Here is a 27,891-nt window from a genome sequence, read left to right on the forward strand (position 1 = left end):
TTGGCCTCCTCTGCTCCACCCCCACCCCACCCTGTCCTCAGTATGATTTGGATTCTACAGAGCTTTTCCTTTCAAATGTGTGTGTTGCTTGTGGAAGGTATGTTGAATTAGGCATTCAGAAGACTTCTAATTTGGAAACCAGGTACAGCTTGGGTGTTAATTCGAATTTACCCTTTGAGAGTGCTGAGTTGTCTGTTTAGGAGTTTCAAGTGAAGATGGGGTACAGATGCGGGGAGAGGGGCTCAGACCAGGCCCACTTTGATCTTCTTTGCAGAGGGATTCATTACCAAGCAGTCTGGGTGAAGTGTCTCCCCTGCCAAGGTTGATGCAGCAAATGTGAGCTTTGGCCAGTTGAGTTCAATGATGACATTACTCTGCATTTTTCCTCAGCATAAATTCCTGGTTGCAGTATCACATTTATGTTTAATAGCAAAAGGTTGTTCTGCCAGAGGATATTGTGGAAATAATTTGAACAAGTTTGTTAAGCAGTATTAACCTTGTGCGAGTGCAACTTCTGAATTTGAAAATGATCTCTGTCCCCAACCATTCAACAAATAAACTTTAGTTCAGCTGATTTTTATTGAGTTTGAATGTACACTAGACTATGAAGAATGTAATGATGAATCACCCTCAGAGCTTTTAGTCTAGAAAGGAAGATAAAACATTCGCACAAGTAATTATAATAGGAGTACTAGGAGTGAAGCAGATAAAGAGCTGGTTGGGGAAATGGATGTTTTTTCCAGTTGAAAGATCAGGAGGGACATTTTATCTTTGAGCCACCCACTGTTTTTGCTGGTCTTTAAACCTCTACTTGTAAATCTCAGCTTGTTCAGACAGAGTGAAAGTTTCTAAAAGACCAGTGATCAAAGTCGGAAATGTGTGTATTTTAGCCAGTTTAACTCTTGAAGAGGCTGACATGCTTCCTTTAGAGTCCCCACTCAGGCAAAAGTCACTGCCTAGGACTGAATTTTACTGCCTTCTGAGTGTCGAGTGGTTTCTGATGCATATGTGGGCAGCGGCCTTTGACCCTGTTGTCTCCCTTCCAAAACGGAAGCTGAAATACCTATGCTGCCCCAAACTCCCGCCTTTTGTTTCATAAATCCCTTCCCGCTGCATGTCAACTCTTGTCAGTTCTCCCTTTGTACTGTCACTCTCATCTGTCCCTTTCCAGTCACACTGCCCTGAAGACACTCACCATTTTGTGCCTAGCCCCCAGAAACCTCCGAATGGGATGGATGTTCCCACCAGGGGAGCTGTTGCTCTGTCAGCACCTCCTAACTGTAGTCCTCTGATAGTTTAAGGGCTCACTTTTTGGTGCTCAGAAAAAGGTCTTAAAAAGGAGTTCAGTGTCTGAAGTACTAATGTCTTTTTCCTGTTCAATACAGAGGACAAGTCATACCATGGTGGAGGAATAGGTTCTTCAAGTAGGATGATGGACTTCCTGGAGGAACCAATCCCTGGTGTGGGGACCTATGATGATTTCAATACAATTGATTGGGTGAGAGAGAAGTCTCGGGACCGGGATAGGCACCGAGAGGTAAGTTGAAAAATGGTATCGGAGTGTTAGGAAATACCAGGAGAAGAAGTTAAGGATATGTGTTCTTAATATGTCTACTGGCAGATTCGGGGTCAGTTTCTTGTTTCTACTTTTTTGTTTGTTTGTTTTTTAGCTTATGTCTATTGTTAAGGCATCTTGTATATGATTTTTAAAAGAATTTATATGTAATGATGAGTATTCTTCCTATGGTAAGTAGTTGGATCCTTCTAGCCTTGAAATGGGTATAAATACAGAGAGGTGAAAACAAGCACTCAGCAGAGAGATCCAAAATAGGTTTCAAAGATCTTCCTTCCCTAGATCCTCTTCCTTTTATGATTTTTCCTTGAAACAGGATTTTTAGAACTAAGAAAAATAAATGGGCTCCTTCTGAAGGAATAAAAGAAAAAAATTCAGTGTCCTGTGTTTACTGAAGCATACAGGATAAACTCTGTGTGATTATAACTCTCATTAAACCATGAAACCAAAGCAAATTTGTGCATTCAACCCAAACAAAACCACAAAACCAAGCACATTCAAATTAAGGACATTAATTTAATATAATACACAGCTGTGGCACCAATTCTTTTCAATTGAGCAAGAGAATTTCCCCACTTTTCTCTTTTCAGAGCAGTCTGCTAAGATCATTTTCCTTTAAGTTGTTGCTGTGTATCATTTAAATCAGGGAATCACAATTTTCAGTTTGTGTCAGGGACACATGGATGGCTTATTAAGCAAGTAGGGCCCCTGCTCCAGTGATTCTGACTCAGTAGGTGATTTTCTGGGAAGAGGTTTCGCCAACCAACAAGTAGGTATTCATTTTTCTTACTATTTCTGCTATGATTCCAGATTTCAAATCTGATTTTTAAATTGGCCCCATTCTCTCCTGAGCTTTTGGGTTCAGATCACTTTTCATTCTTAAGCCTTCCCCAGCATCTGACTGGTTTTCTCAGGACCACCTGAAGCACGGAGTCAGGTTGTCCCAGGTACAGGCGTTAAGAAATTCCTGTGGAATCTTTGAATTTGTGATAATCCCAAGGAGCTTTCTTATTTTAACTAAAAAAGGTGACCTCTAGGAAAAATTCTGTGATTCTTATAAGACTTTTTGCTCTCTGGAAACACACAAACATTGTGTCAATTGATCAGGCAGTCTTTAGATTTTAAAATACTACAGTTTTTGAATTTCTGCTATCTGTAATTCAGAGTTCAGTGTGTCACCAGTTGTGTATTTGACATGTTTTCCAGATTGTAAAAATCACCTGTGATATGAAAAGGGCACATTTCCCCTTCTATTAAGATAGTTGCATATGAAAGAAATTATGCCAATTAATAACTGAAAATCAATTAAAATGTGTTTATGAATTGTTCAAAGGAGACTTTTTTTTTTAACTTTAACTGGCCTCATGAGACCAGACACTTTTAGAGGAAAATGTTACTTCATCTACATTCAGCACTGAAACTAGAATGTAATAGGTCAAAACAAATGTTTAAAATGCTTTAAAATTTTAATAGTAATTTATTATTTGTGATGCTGCAGATGAAGATTTGTGGCTAAATCATTGTTTCAAAGATAAGAAATAGAGGGACAGAGAAAGGAGAAGTACCAGTGACAAAACTGTCAGAATACTTGGCTTTGCAATGTAGGCACTGAAGGGTTAAATTGACAAGGCTGGGATCCAAAAGGTAAAACTTTCTGCACCTCTTGATGGCCTCGAATATTCCCAGCAGGTTTTTGAAAATCAAGACATGTCATCCCTGTGCCCATTTGGTGTCTCCCATCAGTGTACAGGCAGGCTGAGTGTTTATGGGATTGAGTCTGAGAACTTGCCAGACCTGAAGCACAGGCCTGGATAGTAAATCTCAAATTGTACTTTCACCACTCAAATAAGTCCATGTCTGTTCGTCCTTTGAAAAACAATTAGACTATTTGCTGTGAGTCAATAGACCATCCTTGGAATATCTCTTGCCCAGGCCAGAGAGAGACCACTGCGATAAGCAGAATAGATTGATGCTATAAGATATTAATAGCTGAAATGGGGAGACCTGAATAAGGTACTTGCAGGCATTACAATACTGCAGATGAATGTGGAGTTCAGCAAGAACAAGGGTCCATGAAACCTCAAAGTTTGTGGTGATGTTGGTTCAGCCAAAGATTATTTGAGAAGTGACTCCAAATTGATCTCTTTTGCCAGGTGATTTGTCTTTGTGTTTCTTTACTCTATCAAGTATCTTCAGATGCAAAAAGCAAGTGTATGTGTAGATGTACCAATGTTTTCTCATTTCTCCCTAGATTACCAATAAAAGCAAAGAGTCAACATGGGCCTTAATTCACAGTGTGAGTGATGCTTTTTCTGGCTGGTTGTTGATGCTACTTATTGGGCTTTTATCAGGTATGGTGAACTATGTTAGTTTTTTAAACAAATCCCCTAACCTTTTGGTGTGCCCCTCCCCCAAGTCATGAATTGAGTGGAGTGCTGTGCTTTACTATTTTCTCACGTGACATGAATTGCTGGTGAACCTTTGAGAGGTTCAATGTCTGCATCTGTAAAGGAGTGCGGATTTTTGCCTCTCCTACCTTGAGCACGTGAGGTCAAATGAGGAAATGCTGGTAGCACTGCCTTTTGGTGTTTGTCTTGAGGAAGAGCCCTTTTGCTGCAGGAGACATTTTTTTTTAAAATTTATTTATTTATGCATACAAGAGCTGGGGTACAGGCCAGAGATGCAGGGGGGTGAGAGGATTCACCAGAGACAGAGTGGGGAACAGAACAGGCAGATCTACTGAAATACACTGCTGAGGGGAGCAGCGGGTGAGACAGAAGAGGTCTGCTGCGCCATGTGGGTCACGTCCCTGGGTGGGGATCAAACTTGTCCTGCAGTGGCTGCGGACAGTCCCACAGTGCTGGGTCTTAACCCCTTACCCCACCAGGGAGGTCCTGCAGGACACAATTTTTTTTAAGATTTTATTTATTTATTTATACAAGCACTGGGCACAGTCAGAAGCGCGGGAAGGTGAGAGAATTCACCAGAGTCAGAGCAGGGAGCAGAACGGGCAGACTGACGAAGTACACTGCTGAGGGAAGCAGCAGGCGCGGCAGGAGAGGTCTGCATGCCATGTGGGACCCTCGCCCGGAGGCTGGGGATCGAAACGGCACTGTGGAGGCTGCAGGCAGCTTTGCAGCCCAGCGCTCAACTGCTGCGCCACCGGGGAGGCCCAGGACACAATTTTTTAAAGACATACTTCTGGGGGTTTAGGATAGAAGATGCTGAAAAGGACTTCCTGAGAAATTTCGGAGCTATTTCTTTCTTTCTTTTTTTCCAAAGATTTATTTATTTATTTATATAAGCACTGGGTATAGTCAGAAGGGCAGGAGGGTGAGAGAATTTACCAGAGCCAGAGCAGGGAAGAGAACAGGCAGACTGAGGAAATACACTGCTGAGTGTAGCAGCGGGTGTGGCAGGAGAGGTCTGCTTGCCATGTGGGACCCTCACCAGCAGCCGGGGATTGCAGAGGCTGCGGGCAGCTTCGCAGCCCAGTGCTCAACTACTGCACCTCCAGGGGAGGACCTCGGAGCTATTTCTTAAACACCTAGTCTCATTTGGTGGTAAAGAAAGGCATGTAAGATATAGCTCATACCCTCAAGGAGTTTACAATCTCATTCTTTCCTAGTGGTTTGGAGGTGGGATAGGCACCCACCCTTTTCCTATGCTCTCCAACCTGTGGAGCCACTCCAGATAAAATATCTTCTAGCTAATAATAGTAGCTTGTTATGTGAATACAGCTTTAAAGCAAATTTCTTGCCAGGTTTCTCCTTCCATGGGGAAAGCAGAAAGCCAAGAAGTGCTAAGAGTGTACCATTATGGCATTAAAAGGTTGGCCTAGTAATATCTGTAATTTGAGCTAAAGTAGAAGGTGGGAAATCTGGAGGTGGGTGGGATGAAATAGCAATTTACAGCACAGGCTCTAGTGTCTAGCCACTTGGATTTGAATTCCTGCCCCACCACTTGTAAGTTTCGTGACTTGTGGCAAGTCTTTTGACCCTTAAGAGCTTTAGTAGTTTACTGATCTGTAAATGGGGATAGTAAGAGTACCTATATTATGTGATTGTGGTGAGGATTAAATGAGGTATTGCACACATAGCACTCATCACAATGCCCAGTTGCTGTCATTGCCACTGCCATTAAAGATAATACTCATGAGTCATGGATTATAAAATGATTGCAGCAAATGAGCAATGGCTCCTCCGTAGCTGGGTTTTCAAAGGTGTTTAGGACAGGGGTTGGCAAGCTTTTCTGTCAAGGGTCAGATAGTGAATATTTTAGAATTTGTGAGCCAAATGATTTCTGTAGCACAAAAGCAGCCATAGACAATAGGTAAACAAATGAGCAGGGCTATGAACAGGAAAACTCTGTTTATAAACAGATGGCGGCAGATTTGACCCTCATGTGATTTGTACTAATGTATGACGTACATTATGCCTTATGTATATACATGTATATACAAATACACAGTATCCATATAATCCGCCTCACAGTTTGCCAGCCCTGGCTTGGGTTGGTGGTGCTGCCCCTTCTGGTTCACACGAGAGAGATGGTCTGACCTGCTGACAGCTGGCTAATCGAGTACGGTCTATAATGCCAGGCATTGCAGAGAGCCTGAAGAAAAGGAAGAAGACTGAGAAAAAGTTAAAGAAGTTAGCAGTTAGGAGGATACAAATGACTTTGAAAACCCATCTCAGGTAAATATTAGGAGCCAGTTTTCGAGGGGAGACAGCGGTGGAAATTTTTGAGCTATTTGGTAATCATTGGAAGGAAAGAAGGGACGAAAGGTTGAATTGGTACAAGGACAAGGGCAAGTGTTTTAGTCTTTAGGGTTGGGAGAGACTGGTAAAATGTGTAACCACAGAAGAAGGAGCCACATGAGAAACTAAGGGAAGACGTGGAAGTAGAAGGGAAGCTAGAACTCAGGGTACCCGTGGTAATGGAATAAGACGTGCAAAATAACAACGAGAGAACAAGCCAAGCTCTAACTTAATCATGTTAGTTTTCTGAATCTGAGTAATAAAAGCAATAAGAGTTAGAAAGAAGAGAAGGTGGGGATGATTTGGCCAAAAGTGGGTGTCAAACAATGTGTCCCATTTGACTAGGTTATTCAAATATGTAAATAACCTGTGTTAACACCTTCAGCACCTACTGAAACACACACACACACACGCGCACAAAGTGGCCTCCAGCCTGCTGGAATGTAGGAGTAATTCCTTCAACTTTTAAATGTATTCCTTGTTACTAGGTGGCCAGTGAATATTTTTCTTTCCCTGATACACACAGGGTATTTTGTTTTTAAGCATTGGAGAGCAACAATAGAAGCAGTGTGTCTGAAGGCAGGAGCAGTCTGGGAATTCAGAGGATGTGGATTTTATGATATATTTGCTGTTTCCCCAAAGCACGATTCTGGATCATTTAATTTCTTTGTGCCAGAGTTTTTTCATCTGGACAACAGAACTGATGAGAAGACCAGAATCCAAAGTACTGTAACTCTCTTAGCCCTAGCAGTGTATTAGCCACAGTGTGTAAGTCCCCTGTTTACTGTTCATTTCCTCATTTTCTCAGTTGAATGTCCTCTACATATTACTGTTTATTCCTTCTCACTCAGAAAAACTCAGAATATTCAAGTTCTAGGTTCAGCATGTCTCCAGCATCATCCAACCTGCCATGCACATCCTAGTTTGTGCTTTGATAAATGCAGTTCCTTTAGCCTGGAGTGCTTTTCTCCCTTGTCCATGGAGCAGAATCTCTCCCCATAGTGTTTAGCAGCTCCCCTCCCCCATGCCATTTAAATAAATACCACATAATATTCTTCAATGCGGGCAGTTTGTGTTTTCTCAATCTTAGGCATATAGTGAGAATAAAATAAACTTGACTGTCTGTGGAACAGTATTCATCAACTCGAAGTCAAAGCAGAGTGTTGGTCAGGTAAATCAGCTATGAGCCAAATCACTCACCCCTTGCTCCCACCCAACCACTTTGCTCTCCCCTAAATTTCCCCTACATAGAAATTCTGCAGACACACTGTTGACGAGTTGGTATGTGCAAATCCACCAGACACCCAGTAAGGTGGCAGATGGAATGGGAAACTTTATGTTGTCCATTATTTTGATTCCTTTCCCCTCATTTTCTCTGACAAAGCTTATTCTGATCCCCTGAGGACAAAGTTTCAAGACTTGAACTGAACTTTGTCCCCTCTCTTCCTCCCCTCAAATCAGGTTCATTAGCTGGCTTGATTGACATCTCTGCTCATTGGATGACAGACTTAAAAGAAGGTGTATGCACTGGGGGGTTCTGGTTCAACCATGAGCACTGCTGCTGGAACTCCAAGCACGTCACCTTTGAAGACAGAGACAAGTGCCCGGAGTGGAATAGCTGGTCCCAGCTGATCATCAGCACCGATGAGGTAATGTGTGCGAAGATTTCTGAACCACTGGCTTTTATTCTGACAACGAGATGACTGCATTTCTTACACTGTACTGCTGGCAACTGTGGACTCTTCCCCTGTTTTTCTTTTCATGAAAAGGGGAACCAGTGCCAGCTGCCTTTCTCAGCGGTTCACGTGCACTGCCGTTTCCATTTCTTCTGACCAGTGGAGTCATTTGATGCTTACATGACTTAATTTTTAAATTTTTATTTATTTATTTATTTTTGCCTAGAAGAACTGGGGTATAGGCCAGAGGTGAAGGGGAGGGGGTGAGAGGATACTTGAGAGACAGAGTGGGGAGCAGAACAGACAGACTGACTGAAATACTCAGGCCATTGTGGTGATAGCGCTGAGAACTAACCCCTAGGCCACCAGGGAGGCCCTTAAAATTTTTGTTTTAAGCAAACCTGGTGTTTCTTCTTAGTTACTAGTCCAATGTGTGACTGAATCTATTTTTCTCTAATAATTTCAGTAGAAATGTCAGGACCAGCCAATGGGTAAGCTGTAATTTCTAACCAAGGATGGAATGGATTAAAAATGTAGTTATCATGTAGACTCCAAAAGTTATTCTCCCCTGAGCATTTAGAACCATTAAAAAATTATACATTGCATATCAAAATAATGCAAACCCAGGAATAAAATTGCCCCTACTCCAGGTTGAGGTTGTCGATGTTTTCATTTGTTCTTGTCTTCTAGGCTATGTTTTTTGATGCAGAAGTAACTTTGCTTTTCAGTTCCTTACCTTCCTCTGTTAGATCTCTCCTACTAAAAACAAAACAGACAAAACAAAGCAAAACCATTCTCCAATTCCCCATTCTACTCTGACTTTCACCACCTAAAATAGGTACCATTTAGCTCATTGCTCATCCACTCTGTTGGTGAAGTGTGGGGGACAAGATTAGGATATGTGGTTCTACTTTTAAAATTGTGTTTCTATGCCTACCTTGGTTTACAAACATTTTGAAATGACCATGCATATTGACTTGGAGAAAAAGTTCAAAGTATATGTATAGGAATGTTTCAGTCTGTGCTTCTCAAGCTGGGTTAAAGTCAGCATGCCAGAGGATAGGTGAAACTATAGAATAAAATATGTCCCTCCCCAGAATAGCAGTTTTTCCTGAATAGTTGTAAGAATTTTTTTCCCAAAAATTGAATGTAAACAATAATTTAAAAGGCATAAAAAATGTCCATGCTTGTTAAGGCAAAGCATCTATATCAGCTCTTCCTGGGTACTCCACCTTCTACCCTGAAGTCTTGATTTACTCTACTTGATTAGGGGTACTTGGGTAGAAACGTTTGAGAAGCCCTGACATTTAGGATTGTGTGTGTGATTCCCCCTTTTCTGACTTTTATTTGTGAAGTAATTATAGATTCACAGGAAGTTACACAACAGAGTACAGGGAGGTACCCTGTTCTCCTCATGCAGCTGTCCCCAAGTGTGACATCTTGTATAACTAGAGTACAATAAGTGGCGAAACAAGGGAACTAGCATTAGCACAATCCACAGACATTATTTCAACAGTTTTACATGCATAGGGGTGCGTGTGTGTGTATGTGTAGATATCTCTATAATTTTATCCCATGGGCAGATTGTGTAGATTTGTATAACAACTGCCACAATCATGATATAGAACTGTGGTTCCAGCACCACAATTCAAACTGGAACATGAGATTTGCCCTAATGACAAATTTCTGACTCACCTTTTTATGAATGAGTCCTTGACTGAAGAAAGAGTCCTCTAGGTTTTAAGAAGGGTTCTTCTGCCAAGAACTTGGCCTCCTGGTCTCTGCCTCTAGCCAGTTCCAGCCACTTTCCCTTTCACTTCCTTTCCTTCTTTGTTTCTTACCTCTGGATTCTTCTTCCTCCTTAGCTATAGTGAGAGACAAAGAGAGAGCAGGTGTCTGTTCCTCTGGTGTAGGGTGGGGATAAAGATGATGGAAAACCAGTGTCAAAATTGAACTCAGAAAAAACTTGAGCATTCTGGTGCCCATTGTCTCAGTCAGGAATTATTTTAATAGTGTTTTATGTTTTAAAAAGTCCATTGAGTTTTGTGTTTCATGTAATTTGAGTCAGTTTCCTCTTCTATTATTTTGATCAGCAAGCAGAATCACCTAGTGTTCAAGAGTGTTTTTTTTTTTTTTTTGAAGTGTAGCTATTTGCTAGCACTTTAATGTTCTTGTGTCCTTACTAGTGGTGAAAAGTAGATTTTCTGGCACTCCATGATCATAAGTTGGGAGTTTCAAAAGTATGTTCTCTCCATGTTCAAACTAGCTATTGCCACTTTATTCTTTCAGATAGCTTGCATCTCCCCGGAGTTTCATGATGAGAGCCCAAAACTTTCTGCTATATAACTTGTTGCTCAGTCTGTGGTCGTAAAATTCTCTCACAGATAGGTTTGTTTTCTAGCGAATGTGATTATGTATTTTTTAAGAAAAGCTCCTGGGAAGAATAGAATTGGACTTTTAGTGGTGGGCTTAGTGTATATTATATACATTGATCTATAATGATGCACATCTTAAATGTATATAATAATACAGTGTTAGATCAGTAAAAATTGTTTTAAAAAGGAAAATCACCCAGGAATTTCTGACACGAAACCTTCTGTGAGAATTTGACACCAAGGTGGTTTGCCAGCCAGTCTTCTCCTCAAATGTGTAGTTGAGGGTTCAGCCATTCCAATAAAAGAACCATTAAGACTTGATAAAATTGACATCATTTTGTATGTATTTGCCTACAAAACCTATCCAGCAAACTACTCACATAGAAAGTGAATTGGTGTCAGATTTTGTTTGCTCTTCATTCTTGTCCAACTTAGAAGCTGTTGTCAATTTCCTTTGGGTGTAGCCACGCTTCTCATTTTCAGTAACAGCGCTTCAGAAGTTCCTTTACTGACAGTCTGGGAGGAGAATCTTGAAATGATTTAATGTTGGTCTTTTTCTTTCTGACCTTCTATCCTGAAAACCCATTATTCAGAAGAGCGGCATGGCTCACTGTGATCATCTGGACTGAAACAAACTCTTCTTTGTTCCAGGGAGCCTTTGCCTACATAGTCAATTATTTTATGTACGTCCTCTGGGCTCTCCTATTCGCCTTCCTTGCTGTGTCTCTTGTCAAGGTGTTTGCACCTTATGCCTGTGGTTCTGGAATCCCTGAGGTGAGTCTCTAAAATGGTTTATAAATGGTAACCATAATGCATCCTTTCTGGTTAAAACCCTTTAATGTGTATTCCAGAATCTACCACAATATGAATGTGAGTCTGGATCAGACCCTGAGGTACTCTAGGGCCTCTCTAGCTCTTCTTTGTGTTTTCTCCCAGCCTGGGCCATCTGGACATTAAGGGAAGGTGATTCCTAGCCTCCTGTGGTTCCTAGTGCCTCAGGACTCTGAAGAGCTCCCCAACTTTCTACCCAAGAGTAAGCAGGGTAGAGCCCAAGATTCTGACCTGGAAAAGTAGTTGTATTGGCAACTTTGTTAGAGCAGAAAAAATAAAACTGTTTTGCTCTATTTCCTATAATATTATTTGGACTAGCAGGAGAGTATTTCCATCTACTTTTTAAAAGATTTGTTTATTTATGCATACAAGAGCTGGGTACAGGCCAGAAGTGTGGGGGGTGAGAGGATTCACCAGAGACAGAGTGGGGAGCAGAACAGGCAGATTGACCAAAGTACACTGCTGCGGGGAGCACTGGGTGAGTCAGGAGAGGTCTGCTGCACCGTGTGGGTTGAACCCTGGCCAGCCGGAGATCAAATCCATGCTGTGGAGGCTACAGATAGCTTCATAGGTTGCATCTTAACCCCTTGCGCTACCAGGGAGGCCCTCCATCTACTTTTGATTTTGATTGCTTGACATTGCTTAAAACCACTGAGATTTTAGGTTATCCTGATGACCTAGTCCCTCTCTGTTTCCTGACCAAGTCAGAGTTATACATTTCTTTGGCAGAAAACCAAGGCTATACTAGCTTTTGAGAATGCAAATATGGAAAGAAAGCATCTATCCCCCTACCCCCGCCGTTTGCCCTCTCCATATGCACACACTTTCATAATATACTACTCCTTGCCCAGCTAGCCCATGGCTCCCTGCCCCAAAAGGAACTTTTGAAAACTTAAAGAACAGTTCTTGCTTTCTTGGATTCCTGGGCTCTCTCCCAAACTGGGATCACTGTAAATCAAACATTTGTATGTAACTTGTTCAAAAGGTACATTTTCCATAATGTCTAGATTATTGCTTCTTAGCCTTGTTTACTCACATAGACTATATTCAATCTCTCTGTTTTTCCTGCAGATAAAAACTATCTTGAGTGGTTTTATTATTAGGGGCTATTTGGGTAAGTGGACCCTGATTATCAAAACCATTACTTTGGTGCTGGCTGTATCATCTGGTTTGAGCCTAGGAAAAGAGGGCCCCCTAGTGCACGTGGCTTGCTGCTGTGGGAATATCCTGTGCCACTGCTTCAACAAATACAGGAAGAATGAAGCCAAGCGCAGAGAGGTAATAACCGATGACCTTAACAGTCTCTTTTTTTGGTGAAAGCATCAATGGTACAGTCTTAGGGATGAGCATTTGGGGATTCTACCAATGTGAATGCAAACACCCTTTGACTCAGAAATTCTACTTCTAAGAATTTCTCCTACAGACATCCTAGTGCATGTGCGCAGGGGGGCATAGGGGGATGTCAGTGGAGTATTTCTCAACATATGTGAAACACTGAAACAATAAAAATTGGCATCAATAGGGGCCTGATGGAGTAAATAACATTCCATCCACACTATAGAGTACTATACAACTGTTAAAAAAGTGAGATGAGCCTGTCTATAATGATAGCACTAAAACACCATTAAATTTTAAAAGCAAATTTTGGTATAATGTGTATAGTATAATTCAAGTAAGGTGTTTTTTTTAAGATTTTTTATGCATACAAGAACCTGGATATAGGCCAGAGGTGTGGGGGGAGTGAGAGGAGTCACTAGAGAGAGTGGGGAGCAGAACAGGCGGATCTACTGAAATCCACTGCTGAGGGAAGCAGCGGGGAGACAGGAGAGGTCTGCTGGGTCATGTGGGTAGCTCCCTGGCCCGGTATCCAACTCAGGCTGCAGTGGTTGCTGCCAATAGCTTGATAGTGCTGTGTCTTTAACCCCTGCGCCAGCAGGGAGGACCCTTAATGTGTTTTTTAAAAAGTATATAGCTCTTAGAAAGAAATGCCTGGAAAGTGGTTTATCTCAAAATGTTAAAAATGTCTCCCTCCTCTAAGTGAGAAAGTGAGATGGTTGCGAAGGAGGACTTTTTAATGTATCAATGCTCTATAAGTATGTGCTGTTTCTATTAGAAAATAATCAAGGATTTTTAAAGGAAGTTTATTGCTGTAGAAGGAGAAATATAAATTCAGTATGCATGTCAGACATTAATCTTTTTATTTCTCTCTAACATCACACTGAGTTAGTTTCCCTCTGTATGGGATCTGCCTTTGCCTTTGGCCTCAGCCCCACTCAGTTTGTCCCATAAAGGCATCTTTGTGTTGTTCTCATGTTTGATATAGTTGTTAATGTATATCATTTCAAGGATGTAGCATATTTTAAAAAACATTTTCCAAGTCATTGGTTACTTTTTGTTGTGCTATCATTGAGGACTTAAGACTTGCTCTGTTTTCCTCGAGTTACAAAGAAATTATATGGAATGGGTCAATACTAAGATCATTTCATTAGAAAGGGATTTCTATAAAAAATGAATCTACGGATATATGCTAAAAATCAAAAACAAAAAAAAATTGACCAAAGACCCAGAAGGAAACTAAAAGATGTTGAAATTTCAATTATGGAATACATTTGGATGGTTTGGGAGGGCAAGTTCCTGGCATGGTTAAAAAGGACAGGGACACTTGCAGGAGAGAGAGAGGGAAATCTGAGCAGATTGTTTAGCCACCTATCTTATGGTAGAAGGACATAAAGGTAGTATTAAATTGGTGGGATTGTTCAATGGGAATAATGTACAACAGAAGTTGAAGAGCTGAAGAAAGTACTTAACTGGTAGGAGTAAAATGTTGATTGCTGCTGGTTTTGCATAGATAGAGGTGACTCTGAAACAATAGATTGCTAGTTACTTCCATTCCTAAAGTTGACATTTTTGTGCAAACAGTTCATTACAAAATGAGAGGGAGTCTGATTTGGCTTTTTCTCTGTACAGATGTCACATAGTCTTCCAACAAGACTCATGAATATCCAAATTTTTAGTTTACTTCCTGTTGCTTATTCAGACTTTCTAGTTATTTTTTTTTCCCTGTTCTCACCATCGGCAGCAATCCTTTTGTGTCCCGGGGCCTTGCCTATGAGCAGATGGTTGACAGTAAAGGTAGAGATTTGAGAAGGATGGGTATTAACTTAGCTCACTCTCAATCTACAGGTAAAGCAAACCAGCCACCCTCATTCTTCCTTCTCTCTTATAATTGGTTCAAAGACATCCTGAAATACCCTTTCTCAAGTCCCCTGTTGACTGTCAGCTTTCTCAGACGAAAACCATCATAGCTGTGAGTTTTGAACACCTTCCCAGCTAGTACCGGAAACAGTCTTTCGTCCCCGTCATTTTCCTGCACCATCCTACATTCTTAGAGAAATCTGACTGCTTATTTTGTCAGGAACCATCTTATCCTTCACAAACTGAATTTTGTCCAATTTTCTCTTTAAAAACTTATTTATTACGCCAACCCATATATCACACATCATGGCAGCCAGAATCTTATAAGAGGACTTTCTCCTTCTCTGATTTTTTGCCTTCAGTTTTGTATTATTTGAGTCTTCTTTAAGTCTCATTTAAAAAGAATTCTTTTATAAGAAAGCGCTATGTGAACACATCACTATAAGTGAGTACGTCATTTAGGTGGTGAATAATAGGTCCACGAACTCTAGTTCAGTGGAAAGTATTGGGGGTGAAGAGGAGAATTTGGAGGACAGCACATGCCTGCATTACAAAGGAAACGCTTCTGCCTGCTCGAGTTCTTGACCACATGTATTCAAAGGTTGACATACATTGTTACTCTCAAATATAAATTGAACTTCATTTTTGATAAATTGGATAAAGCATTTTTAAAGATGACTGAAACTAGGAAAGTGGCATTATTCTATCACTAATTCTGAGTTTTGGATTGTAGGTCTTGTCGGCCGCAGCAGCAGCTGGTGTATCTGTAGCCTTTGGGGCCCCTATCGGTGGAGTATTATTCAGCCTAGAAGAGGTAATAACTTTGAACTGTCTATGGAGCATGTGCATGCTTCATTATTTTTTTATTATGCATATAAGAGCTGGGGTGTAGGCCAGAGGTACGGGGCGCTGAGAGGGTTGCCCAGAGACAAGAATGAGGAACAGAGCAGGCAGATTGAATGAAATACACTGCTGAGGGGAGCAGCGGGTAAGACAGGAGAGGTCTGCTGCACCATGTTGGTTAGCTCCCTGGTGGGGATCGAACTCATGCTGCAGTGGCTGCAGATTGCTTCATAGTGCTTAGACTTAACCCCTTGCACCACCAGGGAGGCCCCTATGTCAATATTTCTGACCAGCATCCCTGTGCGTTGCTGTCCCCATGTGCTCTGCCCAAGTCAGTGCTTGGTCACGTGACCAGTGACCTTGGGGGACTTTTCATCCTCCATTCTAATTCCTGCTGCACTAACTTTTCACTGAATATACAGTGGCTACACCTTGACTGATTTTGCTTTCTCACCTTGTCTCTATAGGTCAGCTACTATTTTCCCCTGAAAACGTTGTGGCGCTCATTCTTTGCTGCATTGGTAGCAGCATTCACTCTGCGGTCCATCAATCCTTTTGGGAACAGCCGCCTGGTTCTTTTTTATGTGGAGTTTCACACCCCATGGCATCTCTTTGAACTTGTGCCATTCATTCTGCTGGGCATATTCGGTGGTCTGTGGGGAGCTCTGTTTATCCGCACAAACATTGCCTGGTGCCGGAAGCGTAAGACCACCCAGCTGGGCAAGTATCCCGTCATAGAGGTCCTCGTCGTGACAGCCATCACTGCCATCTTGGCTTTCCCCAATGAATACACCCGTATGAGCACAAGTGAGCTCATTTCCGAGCTGTTTAATGACTGCGGGCTTCTGGACTCCTCGAAGCTCTGTGATTATGAGAACCGTTTCAACACAAGCAAGGGAGGTGAACTGCCTGACCGACCAGCTGGCGCGGGTGTCTACAGTGCGATGTGGCAGCTGGCCCTGACCCTCATCTTGAAAATTGTCATTACTATTTTCACCTTCGGCATGAAGGTGAGGAGATTCCTTTGGTCCTGAGCAGAGGTAGATGTGACTCTGTGTTTGGAGGGCAAATCTCAGCCATCCTATCATCCTCATATCACATGAGGTGCTTCCAACTTCACCCAACATTATTCCCCCAACCCCAAAAGCCCCTTTATCCCTACACATCCCCTAACTTCTTACACAATTGTATCTCTGTCTCCAATTTCTAAACTTAGTTTTAGGCCCGTGCAAATCTTATGATGATTTTAGATAGAGATAATTCCTCTTTTTCTGTGGAAAACATATTTTGCCCCTCAGAAATGATGGTGAAGTATTTATTTCAGGTATATTTATTTCAGGTGTATTTTGTATCAAAACAATATCTGCTTTGGAGTTTACCAACAAAGCAAAGTACCAGGTTGAAATGAAGTGGAGTTGCTCACATTCTGTCTTTTGATCACTAAAATAGCATTTTTATGTGGTTCAATTCAATATATAGGTATAGTTTTTTTTCATTCACAGAATTAGACCTTTAATATAAAAAGGAACATTTCTCAATAGCCTTTTCCATGACTATGTTAGTCTACTTTTTTATTATGAAATAATAAATATTTTGTTTTTTATTTTATATATTTTTTACATCATTTTTTTTTATTTTTGCACAATGTATGCATTTTCATCTTGGTTATAGTCCCCATACAATTCCCACCCCCCTTGCTTTGATCCTAATCCCTCTTCTCTCCCCCCCGCCCTGTAGTGTGTCTTTGGCTTGTAGTTGCCTGTTGATTTTGATTTTCACTTTATTATAATTAGTCTTTTTCCTGGTCCCTTATTTAGGTTTTCTAAATTCCTGCTATGAGTGAGACCATCTGGTATTTTTCTTTTTCTTTCTGACTTACTTTGCTGAGCATGATCCCTTCCAGCTCCATCCATGTTGTTGCAAATGGCATGAGTTTATCTTTTTTGATGCTGAGTAATATTCCATTGTGTAGATGTACCACATCTTCTTGATCCAGTCATCTATTTTTGGGCATTTGGGTTGTTTCCATAGCTTAGCTATTGTAAACAGTGCTGCTATAAACATAGGGGTGCAGGTGCCCTTTGGAATTAATGTTTCTGTGTCCTTTGGGTAAGTACCTAGGAGTGGAATTGCTGGGTCATATGGAAGCTCATCTTTAGCAGGTTGAGGAATCTCCACACAGATTTCCATAGTGGTTGGAGCAGTGTGAACTCCCACCAGCAGTGCAGGAGAGTTCCTTTTTCTCCACATCCTTGCCAACATTTGTTGTTGCTAGTTTTTTTTAATATGTGCCATTCTCACTGGTATAAGATGGTATCTCATGGTAGTTTTAATTTGCATTTCCCTGATTACAAGTGATGTTGAACTTTTTTTCATATGCCTGTTGGCCATTTGCTTTTCCTCTTCAGAGAAGTTTCTTTTTAGCTCTTCTGCCCATTTTTTGACTGGATTATTTTCTTTGTTTTTGTTGAGTCTCATCAGCTCTTTGTAGATTTTGTGATCAGTTCTTTATCATTAGTGTTGTGTGCAAAAATTTTCTCCCAATCGGTGGGGTGTCTCTTTGTTTTGCTTACTGTCTATTTTGCTGTACAGAAGCTCTTTAATTTGATGGAGTCCTAGCTATTTATCTTTGCCTTCACTATCACTGCTTTGGGTGATGTGTCTGTAATGATATTACAGAGGTATATGTCATGTAGTGTTTTGCCTATATTTCCTTCTATATATATTGTATGTTTTCAGATCATATGTCTAGTTCTTTAATCCATTTTGAGTTGGTTTTTGTGCATGGTGTGAGGTAGTAGTCAAGCTTAATTCTTTTACAAGTAGCAACCCAGTTTTCCCAGCATCATTTATTGAACAAACTTTCTTTGCTCCATTGCATATTCTTTGCTCCTTTGTCAAAGATTTGTTGACCATAAATCTGTGGGTTTATTTCTGGACTTTCTATTCAGTTCCTTTGGTCTGTGTGTCTCTTCTTGTTCCAATACCATGCAGTTTTGATGATTATGGCTTTGTAGTATAGTTTGAAGTCTGGGCGTGTGATACCTCCATTCCCTTCTTTTTTTTTTTTCTCAGGAGAGATTTGGCTATTTGGGGATTTTGGTGCCTCCATATGAATTTCATCAATATTTGTTCTATTTCTTGAAATTTTTATTGGCATAGCATTGAATCTGTAAATTGCTTTTGGTAGGATGGCCATTCTGATAATGTTAATTCTTCCAATCTGTGAGCAGAGCATTTCTTTCCATTTCTGTGTGTCTTCTGCTATTTCTTTTAACAGTGTTTTATAGTTTCTTTGTATAGGTCCTGTACCTCTTTTGATAGGTTTATTCCCAAGATTTTGATTTGTTTTGTTTCAATAATAAAAGGGATTTTTTTTTATTTCGTCTCCAGATTTATTGTTTGTGTATAGGAAGGCTAGTGATTTTTGCATGTTGATTTTGCATCCTGCTACTTTACTAAACTGATTGATTAGTTTGATTTGTTTTTCTGAGGAGTTTTTGGGGTTCTCTATGTATATTATCATATCATCTGCAAATAGTGATAGTTTAACTTCTTCTTTTTCTATTTGGATTCCTTATATGTCTTTCTCTTGTCTTATTGCTCTGGCTAGGACTTCCAGTATTATATTGAAAAGCAGTGGTGAGAGTGAACATCTTTGTCGTGATCCAGATCTTAATGGAAATGCTTTTAACTTATTTCCATTGAGAATGATATTCTCTATGGGCTTGTCATATATGGCCTTTACGATGTTGAGGTATGTACTTTGTATCCCTAGAATTTCAAGGGCCTTTATCATAGATGGGTGTTGTACTTTGTCAAAAGCTTTCTCAGCATCTATTGATATGATCGTATGGTTTTTATATTTCTTTTTGTTGATGTGTTAGATTACTTTGATTGATTTTCAGATGTTGAACCATCCTTGTGTCCCCGGAATAAATTCTACTAGGTAGTGGTGAATTATCTTATGGATACATTATTGGATTCTGTTACCTAAAATTTTATTGAGGATTTTTGCATCAGTGTTCATTAGAGAGATTGGCCTGTGGTTTTCTTTTTTTGCATTGTCCTTGTTTGGTTTTGGTGTTAGTGTAATCTTGGCTTCATAGAACGTGTTTGGTATTATCCCTTCCTTCTCAATTTTTTGAAAGAGTTTATGAAGTATAGGCACTAGTTCATTTCTGAATGTTTGGTAGAATTCATTTGTAAATCCATCTGGTCCTGGACTTTTGTTTTTGGGGAGGGTTTTGATTACTATTTCAATTTCACTGCTTGTAATTGGTCCGTTTAGGTGTTTTATTTCTTCTTTATCTAGCTTTGGGTGATTGTAGAGTTGTAGGAATTTGTCCTTCTCTTCTAGATTGTTGAATTTGTTTGCATATAACTGTTCATAGTAGTTTCTGATTATTCTTTTGATTTCTGCTGCTTCTGTTGTGATTTCTCCTCTTTCATTTGTGATCCTATTTATTTGAGCTTTCTCCCATTTTTCCTTTGTGACCCTGGCTAGGGGTTTGTCTATTTTAATTATTTTTTCAAAGAACCAATGTTTGGTTTCATTGATCTTTTGGATTGTTATTTAGTTTCGATTTTATTTATTTCTGCTTTGATTTTTATTATTTCCTTTCTTCTACCAGTTTAACCGGTTTTTTTGTTCTTCTTTTTCTAGTTCTTTGAGATGAGTGATTAGGTTATTTGAGTTCTTTCTTGTTTCTTGATGTGAGCCTGTATTGCTATATATTTCCCTCTTATTACTGATTTTGCTGAGTCCCATCCATTTAGGAAATTGGTGTCCTCCATGTCATTCAACTCAGAGTATTTTTTAATTTCTTCTTTGATCTCCTCATTAGTCCAGTGGTCTTCCAGTAGTGTGGGTTTCAATCTCCATGAGGTAGGAGAGTACCTTGCCTTCTTTTTATGGTTTATTTCTAGTTTGATGCCTTCATGGTCAGAAAAGATGGTTGGTATGATTTCAATCTTGGTGTATCTGTTGATGTTTGTCTTGTGCCCCAGTAAGTGATCGATCCTGGAGAATGATCCGTGTGAGCTTGAGAAAAATGTATACTCAGATTTTTTTGCGTTTAGTGTTCTATAGCTGTCTGTTAAGCCCAAGCCCTCTAGATCCTTATTTAGAGCTTTAGTGTCTTTACTTATTTTTTGTCTTGTTGATCTATCTATTGTTGATAGTGGTGTGTTGAAGTCTCCCACTACATATGTGTTTTCTCTGATGTCTGTTTTCAGAAATGATAATAGTTGTCTGATATATTTTATTGCTCCTTCATTTGGTGCATGTATGTTAATGAGTGTTATTTCTTCTTGAAGTATTGTCCCCTTGATCATAATGTAGTGACTATCTGGGTCTCTTTTTACCTTTTTGATTTTGAAATCTGTTTTATCCGATATAAGTATAGCTGTTCCTGCTTTCTTTTTTGGTCCATTGGCTTTTAGGATTGTTTTCCATCCTTTTATTTTCAGTCTATTTTTATCTTTTGTAGTAAAATTTGTTTTCTGGAGGCAGCAAAAGGTTGTGTTTGTTTCTTAATCCAGCCTGTGACTCTGTGTCTTTTTATTGAAGAGTTTCGTCCATTTATATTTAGAGATAATATTGATATGTTAGCATCTGTATTTGCCATTTTGTTTGTCTTTTCTCTGGTTTTGTTTATTTATTTTTTAATAATTTTTTTTTGGTCTTATTTCATTCTTATTCATCCCTTTGTTCGTTCTGGCTTTAGGACTCCTCGTAGTATTTTTTGGAGTGGGGTTTAGTCGTTATGAAATTCTGGAGTTTCTGTTTGTCTGGAATGGTCCTTATTCTTTCTTCACAGAGGAAGGAAATCTTTGCAGGATAGAGTATTCTTGGTTGGCATTTATTGTCTTGGAGTCTGTTGACTATGTCCCTCCACTCTCTCCTTGCCCGTAGTGTTTCTTCGGAGAAGTCTGATGTCAGCCTGATTGGTGTTCCTTTGTATGTTATCTGTTTCTTCCCTCTTGTCAGCTTCATTATTTTTTCCTTGTCTTGCATTCTTGGGAGCTTTACTATTATGTGTCTTGGTGTATTTTTCCTTTCATCATGGAGGTTTGGTGTTCTTCTTGCTTCTTATATGTCTATTTTCAGCTCCCTCTTCATCTTGGGGATGTTCTCTTCAATTATTTTCTTGAATATTTTCTCCATTCCTAGGTCTTTCTCCTCTCCTTTTGGGATTCCTATAACTCTTGTATTTCCTTTCCTCATGGAGTCAGATAGTTCCCTAAGTCTTTCTTCATTCTTTTTCCTTTGTATTTCTCATTCCTTTTCTGTTTTGGTTCTTTTTATTTCTGTGTCTTCAAGAGTGCTTATTCATTCTTCCATTTCATCTTTTCTGCTTTCACTGCTTTTTCTAGATTTCTTTAGCTCTTTCATTAATCCTTTGATCTCCTGCATTTCTTTTACTTCCCTCTTTAGGGACTCAGTTTCATTCTTCTAGTCTTTGATCATTTTTCCCATATCATTGATTATTTTTCCCATATCATTTTTGACTTCTTTCAGTTCTTTTATCATGGCAACTTTCAATTCTCTATTGGAAAGACTCATAAGTTCCTCTAAGTCACTGTTGTTGCAGCCTTGTGTTTCATTGTCTTTTTATGGTGTGTCTTTTTCCTGAAGATGTGCTTGGTTGCTTGTAATTTTTCTTCTCCTTGCTGCTGCTTGTTTTCTAATTTGTCCTATGTGTTGGGACACTGTGTCACTGGTTATGCCGGCATCTCTTTGGTGGGCTCTTTCTGGGATGTTGGAACTGGTTGTCCAATCAAGTCCAATACTGTTATGCCAGAAGTCCAGTAGGGCAGTGGTACTATGGATATGTTGCTGTCCCAGAAAATCTCCTCCTTCTGTATTTGTTTAATTTCAGCGGTGGGTTTTGAGGTCCCACAGACTGCCCTGGCAGTGGCTGGATTGCCCGCTGGACTCCAAATCACTGGATCCCCCTCTAGGGTCTGACTCTCTGCCAGGCGGGGCCTGGCTTGTGGGGGCTTTTCAGCTCACCTCTGGCTGTGGGGGCAGCCCTTTCCCAGTTCCACACAGTCTAGATGGTTTCCAGAGGCACAGATCCCTGTTCTAAAATGGCAAGTCAGGAGGGCACTTCCCTGCACCCGTGGTCTGCCCCGTCGGTGGCTGGATCCCCCTCTGGGCTCCAACTGGTGGCCAGAAGAGGTCTGTCTTATGGGGGATTTCAGCTCACCTCTGGCTTTGGGGACAGCCCTCTCCCAGTTCCACACTCTCTGGGTGGCTTCCGGATGCAGAAATCCCTGTTCTAAAATGGCGAGTCAGGAGGGCACTTCCCTATGCCCGCAGTCTGTCTCAGCAGTGGTAAAGGTATTTTTGTAGTTGATATTAATGTACAATTATCAAGATCTTCATGGGCGATCCTAAATGAATCAGTCTAGTATGTTTAATTTTGGTAGCCATCACCATGTCCATGTTTCAGAAGAAACAAAGAAAAATTTGTTAAAGTTTCCTCTTCCTTTCCAGTTTTTCTTTTGTTCATTTGTTTCTTTCTTTAGTGCCTCATTACCATGTTCTTTCCCTCTATTACCTGGGGAGATGGAGATTCAAACCCGAAAATAAGAGATAGCAACTCAGAAAATAAGAGATCACACTCTCTGAGATGATGTCATCTATCCCCCTCAACACCCTAGAAAGTTTTGCAATGTTTCTCAAGTTAATTTTTACCTTGTGGCTTCATTTTTTCACTTAATGTGAATTGGTGAGCCATCAGACCCACCCAGCTCCAAATGTACTCCAAAATCAAACACAAGCTATTTTAAAATAATCTGCTGTTTTGATTATTCTTGTCATCATTTCCCTCTCAGCACAGAAAGTTGAGGATTCACTATACTCTACTAGGAGCCAATAAAGAGTGGGGAGACAGATGAGGGCTCCTTTTTTGGATAGTCATACAACCGTCATCTGTACTTCATTTAAAAATGTAATTCTTTCATCTTTATGTGCCATCCTTTTTGCATGTGCATTGGGTTAGAATTGACTACATGAGAATGGTTGTAGATACTGCATTTAAACCTCAGCACCAATATTTACTAACTCTTGACCTTGGGTGAGTTACTTCAATTCTCTGAACCTTAGTTTCTTTGTGATTTGGAAATCCATCTCTGGGTGTGGTTGTAAAGAACAAGTGAAATCTTGTCTACAAAACCTTTAGCATAGGACATGATAGTCAATAAAGGGTATTATTACTGATAAGAATTCAGAATTGGGAAAAATGTCTGCATCTTCCTATGTCTCCATCTATTTTCCTTTTTCTTTGGGAAGGTCTTAATTTCTGCCTCCAGTTCTGTGTTGGTCTGGAGAGTTCAGGCTCTTTCCTGATGGACCCCAAATCAGGTTAAGCTTCTTTGTGGTCATACTTGCCTGCACATCGCAGAGAACCTCTAGTCCCTATGGTGTTACACAAATCTTTACAACTACTTGCTAGTAGAGTGCATAGTTAAATTGCCATTGGCCTTTTCACTTTGCCGAGGGTCAGTTCTCTAGCCCTTCGCCACATGACAAGCAATCACATCATTTCTCACTAACCATCTGTTGCTTTCTCTTTGCAGATCCCTTCTGGCCTCTTTATCCCTAGCATGGCTGTTGGTGCTATAGCGGGTCGACTTTTAGGAGTAGGAATGGAGCAGCTGGCTTATTACCACCATGACTGGGCCATCTTCAATAGCTGGTGTAGTCAGGGAGCTGATTGTATCACCCCCGGCCTTTATGCAATGGTTGGAGCTGCAGCCTGTTTAGGTGAGTAGGGTTTGCATTGATTTAAAAGAAGTTGTTATCTAGGTGACATAATAAAAAATAGTAGTAGTAAACTCAGGTGACTGCAGATTCCTTTTATGACCATCCATTTCCTGTTGGATTTTCCATTTTTTTAAGTGCTTTCTAAGAAAGTATTCTTTACAATATATCTACATTCCTCCCTTTTGAGAGTAATTCTACTCTCAAGTGCCATAATACTAGGGAAATCATCATAAATTTGGACAAAGATATCTGAAGAGAATGTTCATCATACTATTATTATTATTTTTCAAAGATTTATTTTTTAATTTACTTATGCATATAAGAGCTGGGGTGTAAGCTAGAGGGTGGGGTGGGGGTGAGAGGATTTGTCAGAGACAGAGTAGGGAGCAGAACAGGCAGATCTACTGAAATACACTGCTGAGGGGAGCAGTGGGGAGACAGGAGAGGTCTGCTGTGCCATGCGGGTTAGCTACCTGGCCAGGGATCAAACCCATGCATCTCTGGCTCTCAATAGCTTGATAGCACTGAGACTTTAACCCCTGTGCCACCAGAGAGGCCCATGCTATTATTTATAAGAGCAAAAAGTTGGAATCAAACAAAATGTGCACAGTAAGGGACTCATTATGCAAATTATAGTACTTCCATATGTTACTTTATATACCTATTGAATTTTTAACATATTTAAGTAGAATAATAAATAAACTTGTAGTAATATGCAAAATGTTCCCAATGTAAAGTGTGTTGTTAGGAGGGAGAGCAGGATAAGAAATTAAACACAATTTAAATGAGCTCACCTATGTAAAAACATACATTTTTGCATAGTCAAACACCTGAAATTGTAACTTAAAAATTTTACTCTGATTATTTCTAGGCAGTGGGCCTATGGATATAATTCTTTTATATATTTTAAAATATATCCTGATTTTTCTACAACGGGCCCATGTGTCCCTCAGGATGGACTCAGGTCCTTATAGTGATACACAAAATGTGGCTATCTTCTGAAGTTATTTTGTAATTAGGGGGCAAAAAGCAACTGACATGAAAATAAAAAATGAAAGGATTAAGAAGGCATTCTGTACTTTTGTAGATGTTATTTGCGAAATCTGACTCATGTCCATTGCAAACTTACTTGAATGCAGTGGCTGGGGTCTGTGAAAATATAGGTGAGCCCTCTTTTAGCGATGTTTCTGGTAAGTAAGCTTGTCCTAGACGGGGGTCCGTTACAGGTCCACAATTACAATGACCCCTATACTTTGCCTACCCTCAGTAACCTGTGTCTGATTCTTTTCAGGTGGGGTGACACGGATGACTGTTTCTCTCGTTGTCATAATGTTTGAACTAACTGGTGGCCTGGAATACATCGTGCCTCTGATGGCTGCAGCCATGACCAGCAAGTGGGTGGCAGATGCTCTTGGGCGGGAGGGCATCTATGATGCCCACATCCGTCTCAATGGATACCCCTTTCTTGAAGCCAAAGAAGAGTTTGCTCATAAGACCCTGGCAATGGATGTGATGAAACCCCGGAGAAATGATCCTCTGTTAACTGTCCTTACTCAGGACAGTATGACCGTGGAAGATGTAGAGACCATAATCAGTGAAACTACTTACAGTGGCTTCCCAGTGGTAGTGTCCCGGGAGTCCCAAAGACTTGTGGGTTTTGTCCTGCGACGAGATCTCATTATTTCAATTGGTAAGGATTTCAGAAAGGGGGTAATGGAGTCCACCATGGAAATGAATAAATATGTGTGAAATAGTAGAAGATGGAGGGAAGAGGGGACTAGTTAAGGGCCAGAAGGATAGAACTAGCACTTGCATTTTCAACTTTTCTTTTCTGCTTTTCAAATAGAAAATGCTCGGAAAAAACAGGATGGGGTTGTGAGTACTTCCATCATTTATTTCACTGAGCATTCTCCTCCAATGCCACCTTATACCCCACCCACCCTAAAGCTTCGGAACATCCTGGATCTCAGCCCCTTCACTGTGACCGACCTTACGCCCATGGAAATCGTGGTGGATATCTTCCGCAAGCTGGGGTTGCGACAGTGCCTGGTTACGCACAATGGGTGAGAGCTCTTTGGTGAAGGCAAACTGGATGGTGGAGCAAAAAGAACATAGATAAAGAAGGAAAATCAAATTCAAGTAAACAGTAGCATTTTAGTACGTTTTTGAAGCTTTGGGATGAAGATGGATGTGTTTCTTCTGTAGTCATAATTCACAGGACAGGCTTTGGGGAAGAAAGTATGTTTGAGAGATGTGAACTTCTGGTCGCACATTATAAATAATTCAGCTCTTCCCCCATAAAGGGAACAGCTGTGTTCTTATGAATGGATAACACTGAAATTATAATGATATTGGTAGTATATGTATAGTATTTGTTCCTTACAATTACTTCACTATTATTAGCGGATGAGAAAACTCAGTTTCAGTGAGGTTTAAAGATTCACACAAGGGCCACCATTTAATATATTATAGAGGTTGGCTTTTAACGCAGTCTTCTGACTCCCAGGGCCAAGGCTTGCTCTTTCTGGGCTATTACCCAGTAAAGGAAACCCTGCTATTTTTATTGGAAAGGAAGGGAGTTTGAGGAGAAGGGGGGATTTTTTTTCCCCTTAATGTGGTATGTTAATCCAGCAATTATGTAAGAATTTCCCCCTCTAAAATTTCTAACTGCTGTAACAGATGTCTTGAAGGAATTAAATCGGTCAGGGGATTTTTCCTAACTGATTCATTCAACTTCTACTGAATCCCTACTTCATGTAAGAAGGTATTCCATTAGACTCCAGGGAGACACAAAAATGAATAAGACCCTTCTCTGCCCTCAAGGCATATGCAGTGTCCTAGGGAAGCTGAGAACACATAAGCATTTCGAGTCCAACAGCAAATAGGACCAGTGCTTGGAAGAGGTGTGCGCAGAGCATGCCATTGCTGGCAGGAGAACACAGTTATTGCTGGCTTGTAGGATCAGGGAAGGTCTTCTGGAAGGGGGCCATTTGAACTGGGCTGCAAAAGGGAGGCAAGATGTGTACATGTGAAGAAGAATATTTAAAGCAGAGGAAAGAATAGAATCTGAGACCTGGAGGTAGAAATGCTTGGAGCGTGTCTAACAACACAGTCAATGTCCCGTCTGCCGGGTGCACATACCCTAGTTCTTCTATCTCCTCATCCTAGAAGTGCAGCAGGTGTCCAAAGACAAAGTTGAAATGGATTGAAGAGGGAAAGTGTCACTTTTGAGAATGTTATTTTAAGTACAGATTTATTTGTGTTTTGTTGTCTTGTTTTGTCTTTTAGGCGATTGCTTGGAATCATTACCAAAAAGGATGTGTTAAAGCATATAGCACAGATGGCAAACCAAGATCCTGATTCCATTCTCTTCAACTAGAATTACAGGGTTGTGCTGGATATAAAAAAGGAAAGACATTGTAGACCATGGATATATTTTATAAACTGGGTACCCAAAACACATTTCCTATGTTTGGACGGTTAAGTTCTATTAGTGTGTTGTCTCTTTCCTACATGTTAACCAGTTGCACTACATAATCTCTGGAAATTAATCTTCTCTTTAGGAAAGAATACAGTTAGGCTTCTGTGATATTGCTAGGAAGATTTCATGAAAGAGTAAACAAGATTGCTATGGTTTAATTGTTTTTCTTTTTTTAAGATTTTATTTTAGTTTAAAAATAATTTCTAGCCAATATGCAATCACTGAAAACTATGCAAGAAAAATTCCAACTGTCCTGACCTATATAGCCTGCAGGAAATTCATGAAAAAGTCACTTTTTGGACTCTAACTGTCATTGGTGGAAGATGAAGTGTAAACTAAATGGCTTTGCTTTTCCAACCACAGAAAAGGAAAGCCAGAAGG

The 27,891-nt window shown here is 40.3% G+C and overlaps 1 protein-coding gene across 1 annotated transcript; it reads left to right on the forward strand.

Annotated features, from left to right (window-relative positions):
- Positions 1-1,417: 1,417 nt before the first annotated feature.
- CLCN5 (chloride voltage-gated channel 5) lies at positions 1,418-27,408 on the forward strand (the record flags this gene model as incomplete). The annotated part of the gene is made up of 11 exons (XM_084258475.1): positions 1,418-1,537; positions 3,825-3,924; positions 7,795-7,982; positions 11,036-11,158; positions 12,287-12,493; positions 15,144-15,224; positions 15,721-16,263; positions 23,843-24,029; positions 25,321-25,719; positions 25,876-26,092; positions 27,318-27,408. The coding sequence occupies exons 1-11, from the start codon at positions 1,430-1,432 to the stop codon at positions 27,406-27,408; spliced, it is 2,244 nt and encodes a 747-aa protein (XP_084114601.1). The 5' UTR covers positions 1,418-1,429.
- Positions 27,409-27,891: the final 483 nt, after the last annotated feature.

This window comes from Talpa europaea, assembly GCF_964194135.1.
Source record: "Talpa europaea genome assembly, chromosome: X".
In the NCBI taxonomy this organism is placed as follows: domain Eukaryota; kingdom Metazoa; phylum Chordata; class Mammalia; order Eulipotyphla; family Talpidae; genus Talpa; species Talpa europaea.